Raw genomic sequence first — 6,934 nt, 5'->3', positions numbered from 1 at the left:
GTATAAAAATTAAGTTTATATAATTTATAACATACTAACATATAATTGAATTTTAAATTTTAAATTTTAAATTCCAAATTATTTATTTTTCATTATTAAAATGAAGTACCAACTAATTCATAATATTATGTTTATAGCGATATCTTATCGTCGTTAATTATAAGTTAATTATATTTGATTAAAATTATAGAAAAAATACAAGCTATACGTAAAATGTGATCCCGCAATGTTGATGACATTATAACCAGATTTGGAAAAACAAAACAAAGGAGACTAAACTTTGTCATTTAATTAATTAAAACAACAATTATCAATAAAGTTCTTATTTTATTATGTCTTAACTGTGTATTAAGTTTTTGTCTTTTCGTAAATATATGACCCCCCGTCAATTTTAGTTCTAGATCCGCGCCTGGACTGACAAATCGTCTCCGCTCAGAATCGTTTTTCTTATACAATGATATTATATCATTGAATTCAAGTCTAATACAACCATTATACAATGACCAACTTGTAATCTACTGTACAGCAGAGCGACATCCACTTACCTGCTTTTTTTTTTATATATATTTATTAAATTACAAACTGAGCCAAAACAATGTTAAAATAAATATTTAATGTAAAATAGGTATTAATATAATAATTTATATTTATTGTTTATCGTTGATGTTTTTCGAACAGCTCAACTAAATAAATAAAATAATAACTACAAGTGTTTTACCAATTGAAACAACAGTTCTACAAAAGTTGAGCATATACGTTATTACGTTATACTCTGCTATTAAATATTATTAATGAACAATTTAATGCGGTAGGTATAATATATTATATTAAAGTGTTAGGTATACTCCCAACTGTGTATAATTTTGTTTCCCGCACGAATTACATTATTCAAGTTTTTCGTTGAAATTGTATTAAGTGTCAAAACTAATAATTATGTCACGATAATTTTACTGCTTATATTTAACATATAAATATTAGTTGTAAAATGATAGAGATTCAAACTCCAAATTTTCACATCTTACGTCTTCCAAAAACCAAAACTTTCATATTTATATTAGTGACAATAAGCATATTGACCATAATCGTGGGGTTTTTCAGAAAAGTAAGTGTTATACAACAAAAAAAACCCTATCATACTAATGCGATAGCTAAATATCTACATATCTAACTATTATTATTATTATTATTATTATTCAGTGTGATTTACCGAGAGTGCTCAAACCTCTTTTGTCCTTTAATAATGCATTTATTTAAATGTTGAATTTTGGAACTTTTGATTATGCTCGAGGACCAATTTTTAAATAGGTACTTGGATTTTATACCATTTAAGCCATGCCATGTGATAATAAAAACTTTTATTTTTAAATTCCGAGCTGAGCCGTGAACTTATTGATCGTACAATGATGTATTTTTATTTTTCTGTCTATACTTTTTGAACAGTAAAAATTAATCTATCTTTAACATTTTAAGCTTAGTTTCTAATAGCAAATCAAAACTAGTTTGAACTTTTGGTGGTGGGGGGGAAGATCAAAAGTAAAAATTTCCGAGTACTTTTCTAATTATTCTGGAAAAACAATACAAAAATCTCTGATGTACAAGCGTACACGTGTAAGCGTTGAGTGTACCTTGTCATCGAATAAGTCACTGTATTAGATGAGTTAAATTTGAATTCAATAATAAATCATTCATTCATTGCACCTATATATGATTTGTCAACATAATATATTACCAAGTATATTTTATTATGTATTACAATTACTACTATAAGTAGTAATTTGTTTTACTATTGTAATATTTTGGTATGTTTGAATTAATTTTTAAGAAAACACAGCATTTATTTCATCAGGTATAAACTACCTATCCTAATATATCAGTGGCGTATATACAAATTATTTTCACTATGGGCCAATTTATCAATAGTCAGCATACTGCATAGCGCGACTAACATAGCCATAACTATACATTTATTATGGAGCTGGGTGGTTATAAATACAAATACAAATTGCGAAATTTAATTTTATAATTATTATGTAAAATTAATTTTTAATTCTTTTTAAAAAAAATATTGACAATTTCATATATACATATATATTTTAATGTTATCTTATTGTGAATTTAACACATTAAAGTCAACAAATCAAGTTCTGACAATCTAACATTTCCTTGTTGATTCCTCAAAACGATTTTAATCATGGTGAAAAACTGTAAACAGTGTATATATACATGAAATGGTTTAATTAAACCTGCAATTTCACTATGGGCTCTGGCCTAGGGGGCCTCCCCCCTATATACGCCACTGTAATATATGGTATACTAATCTATATTAATTACATCATATACCTATTATTATTATATTTTAAGTTAATACGAAGGTACTTAACGTAGAATTATCTGAATTGGTTTATGATGTAAATATAAAATAAGTAATAGCTTAAAATTAATCTGAATATTTTGAAAATGTCATTGTGTAAAGTAATATATAATATACCAAAGTTGCCCTCAAATATTATTAAAATACTAAAAAATAACTAAAATCATTATTTTTCGTTTAAATAACTAATTTCATCAGAATGTTAAATTCAAATGTGAATTTATAATAAAGATCATGCGAATAGAGTATTTTGTGTCTAATATACATTATGTCTAACAATACATCGTGACATAAAAATTAAAATATATATACATATATTATGGCCAGAAATGTGATGAGCTTTTGACAGAGTTTGCAGAAAATTGAAAACGGTGATCTAGGTATTCAGTAATTATGAAAATGAGTAAATGTATTTCCCTGTTATGTAGAGTTCACGAGTATTTTAAATAATATGTACGATATTCTTTAACTCCAAGTTGCTTATTACAACAAGTATAGAACTTTACTCAACGGCGTGTAATATTTATTACAAAGTATTGACCACAATCAATATTCGAATGATTATTGTTTACCATACTTGGATATCACATAATATATTATGTCTATTTTAATGTTGTGTGTTATAAACAGTAATAAGTATTTGTGAATTGTTTTTCAGCTGGAACCTGTTCCAACCGTCAGTAATACATATTGTAAGATATCACTAAAGCCTAAAGTTAATAATATGATAATATTTGTTTGTCTGACATCGTTTTACAAAATATCGTAAAAAATATAGGTTTTGAGAACAATTTCACCAGTTCGAGATTGGTGTGGCCGGAACAACTGCCCTATGGTGACAGAATCATAGAGCAAATGTATTACGTGCCGAAAGACTACAGATACGAGATGACACCTTACAAACGGATTTTAATCCAAAATGGCATCGGCGAAGATTGGGAAGTTCTCAAATCCGACCAGGGCGAGTTCATTGGATGTCCCGTGAGTCAATGTTGGTTGACGCACAACAAGTCACTGGGTCCGGATGTTGACGCGGTCCTTTTTAGGCATTATTACAAACGCCCTGAGTATCATAGGCCGCCCAATCAGGTAAGTAAACTGTGGCACTCATCAATATTAGAAAACGATTCTGTTCGACGAAATTTAAATATTTGCGTTCATTAGGTTTACGACTAACTGTCTTGTTTTAAGATTTTAATTTCGTATTTAACGTTAATAAAAATAAAATTGTGAGGTGGAGGAAAATGGTCAAGTTTTATTTATTATTATTATTATTATTATTATTTTTTTTTTTGAGTAAATTGGCTACGGCCCACCAAACATAGTTCTCTCCATTTTTTTTATCGCTATCTTCTGCTGTTCTCTTTCAATGTAAATTTGGATACCTACACTTTTTTTACTTATTTTTTTTCAGAATCTTCCCATGGCTAATGAACTTACTATTGCAGGGTTCTTAACGATATGACATTCTCCTCAATAGTTATCCTTACTCGTGAGTAATAAATAATCACCCCATGTGTACGCCAAACATGTCCTGCCTGTATCGGTCTTCTCTTTGACACATTTTTGTTATAATGTCTGGAATTTAAAAAAGTTCTTTTAACTAAGTCTTAAGATTAGACGTAGATGATATAATATATTCCTCTAAGACATATTCTCTCAAACATTATAATATAATATATTCATGTACTTTCAATTTATTGATACAGATCTTAAGCTTAATACTTAACCAAGTCTGAAGTCATACTTATCTAGATAAAGATAAAGATAATGCAACTCAAATATATCTAGATAGATATAAAAGATGACTTAGCTCATATTTATGTAGATAAGATAAAGATAAATATTTTTTTATCTAAATAAAGAAAAAGATACAATTTTATTTAAATCGTTTTAAAATAATCTGACCAAAAAATATACCTATATAGTTTTTATTTTATTATTCTATTTACTGTTGCCATACAGGCATTATAGCTATACTTAGTTATATTACGCTATAGCTATAGTATCTAGCCTAACACAGATTAAAAGTTTCATCTATTTTTATATTATATTTACGTACAAATTAATATTATTTGTTAGGTAATGAAATATCAAATACAGAACAGTATACCTGTTGTACATGTATATTATAATGAAAAAGCAAATATCACATTTTTGAAATTAAATATTAATATTATTTATTTTATTGTTATAATAATAAAAATTATCATTTAGCATTTGAATTGTAATTATAATAATGAATAGTAGTTAAATTATAAATTAAATATTTTCTGTATGAAATTCAATTTATACACCCATAATTCAAAAGACAAATGTTATTAACTATATATTTTTAAATTTAGGTATATTTTAGTTGGGCACTAGGAACATAATAATAATAATAACGATATAAATGAAAATAATTGCATTATTTATAAACCATAAACTTTGTTTGAGAATCTGTATAAATATTCAAAAATGCGTTTGTACAATTTCACGATTTTTATCAATAAAAAATGTATCTTGAATTTATTTGGATTATTAAAAAAATTATCTAAGATGAACATTTAGATACCTTGTCCGAACACTGCTTATCATTTTGTCATTCATCTTATAGATTTGGATTTTATTTAACACCGAATCTCCGTATTCCACGTCATTAATAAGCGACGCCAACGTATTCAACTGGACGGCTAACTACCGTTGGGACAGTGATGTACCGCGTACTTATGGTTACTTCATTAAAAATAACTCGCCTCTGCCTCCGGACGGGGGAAAAAATTACGCTCTAAACAAGACTAAGAAAGTGGCGTGGTTCGTCTCGAACTGCAATCCGAACAGCAATCGTACGATTTATGCAAACGAACTCGCCAAACATATTACGGTAGACGTGTATGGCGGCTGCGGGACGAATAAATGTCCCCGAACAAAAAATGCAGAATGCTTTCAGATGCTCAAAAATGATTATAAATTCTATTTGTGTTTTGAAAACTCACATTGCGTTTACTATGTAACTGAAAAATTTTTCGCCAATGCACTGAGGTGAGTCTAAACTTTCAAAAACTTATAATATTCTACTATATTAGACCTTTTAAACAATTCTTATATAACACTTATTATATTGACATATCATAAATCACAGTGTGCATGTTTATGAAAAACCTTTGTAGTTAAAAATCGATTCTCAGTTGACTATTACCTATAGTAATATATGATACTAACATTATACCTACATATAAAAGGAACGGTTAAAGCAGCGTATTACATTTTGAGTAGTGACGTTTTAAATAAATAGAATATAGGAATAATTTATATAGGTAGGTTGTATATTAAAAAACAAGATAAAAGACCCACAAACACATTTATTATTGGCCAATAGCAATGTTACTAAAAAATCAACAAAACACTCGTCTCAAAAATCCATGTCATGCTATATATAAATATAATATCAGCATTAAATAAGAATATTGTGTGTTCAGAAAATATATTCTTACAAAATATATTGAAATATGCAAAATAGAAAAAAATGTATGAAATAAAAGTGTTCTAAAAAATAAGTGGGGATGTAGAAATAAGTCACTGTAATGTGTGAGTTAAATTTGAAGTTTGAGTAACTATTTAGGTAAGATATTGTATTTTACTACCTATCATTTATCACATTGATTTTATATCGAATAAATAGATTTTTTTTCATTTACAAGCATTTAAAGTTTAGATAGTGGAAAAGGTGGGCCATAACTAGGTATATTGCAGCTTACCTTTTGTTGTCAATTCGCTCCATTTATCCAAACATTAAATTCTTACAAATAAAAACTATTTTTTAGCTATTTGACATTTGCTTTACAATTTACGTGGTATTCATTTAGCCGCATGAAAAGTAAGGCATTTACAGTGGCAGAAGCGCAGAAGTCAGGTATTAAATGCTTATATTGATTCCGCCGTTTTAATATTGTCCATTACGCGATTGAGTAATAAACACATTTTTTAAGACATGATTAATCAAATTTGTCGGTGTATTAATGTAGAAATACAAAAGAAAAACTACACGATTGAGCATAACAAATTTTGCGATGCTGCCATTTCCAATTTTGAATCTGACGTTGAAGATAAATTTAAAAGTTCGGTGCAAATAATTTTGTGTGAACATTTATTCTTCTGCTCTTCTTTTGAATCTTTTTCTCAGAGTTTGTGTTTTTATTTTCTCAGTTAAATACTGTTGTCCAGTAGCTTAATCACATTATTACGTTTATCCTAACCTAAGAATATTATTGCCAAATATTTATAAATGTAGTCACCATTTGAAAAAAATTATCCTTTTATCGTTATTACTAAATAATTAATTTATAAATATAAATTCATTAGGGTCAATTTTTTGCCTCTTCTCTATGAAATGTTTGTTATATTATTTACATTCATATTAAAAAATAAAAACTAAAACTTTTTTAACGCACTATATTATGTGACACGACTAGGTGTTAATACTTACTATAGTATAGTGATTATACAAACTGAATTATTCCTATAATCATTTAGGAATAGTATCTTATCTTTATAACTTTAATGATCATTTTACATTTTTTT

At 27.3% G+C, this 6,934-nt stretch overlaps 1 protein-coding gene across 1 annotated transcript in view; it reads left to right on the top strand.

Annotated features, from left to right (window-relative positions):
* The first annotated feature begins 825 nt into the window (after nt 1-825).
* Nucleotides 826-6,934, top strand: part of LOC100163995 (glycoprotein 3-alpha-L-fucosyltransferase A-like) — a 7,153-nt gene continuing 1,044 nt past the window's right edge. Inside the window, exons 1-4 of the mRNA XM_001952713.5 lie at nt 826-1,102; nt 3,030-3,063; nt 3,150-3,460; nt 4,971-5,395. Of these exons, the coding sequence (XP_001952748.2) occupies nt 986-1,102; nt 3,030-3,063; nt 3,150-3,460; nt 4,971-5,395 (887 nt within the window). The 5' untranslated portion in view covers nt 826-985. The remainder of the gene's footprint in view (nt 1,103-3,029; nt 3,064-3,149; nt 3,461-4,970; nt 5,396-6,934) is intronic.

The sequence above is a fragment of the Acyrthosiphon pisum genome, chromosome A3 (genome assembly GCF_005508785.2).
Source record: "Acyrthosiphon pisum isolate AL4f chromosome A3, pea_aphid_22Mar2018_4r6ur, whole genome shotgun sequence".
Lineage (NCBI taxonomy): Eukaryota > Metazoa > Arthropoda > Insecta > Hemiptera > Aphididae > Acyrthosiphon > Acyrthosiphon pisum.
Note: the sequence above shows the minus strand (reverse complement) of the source record. Positions and strands in the feature narration are given on the sequence as shown.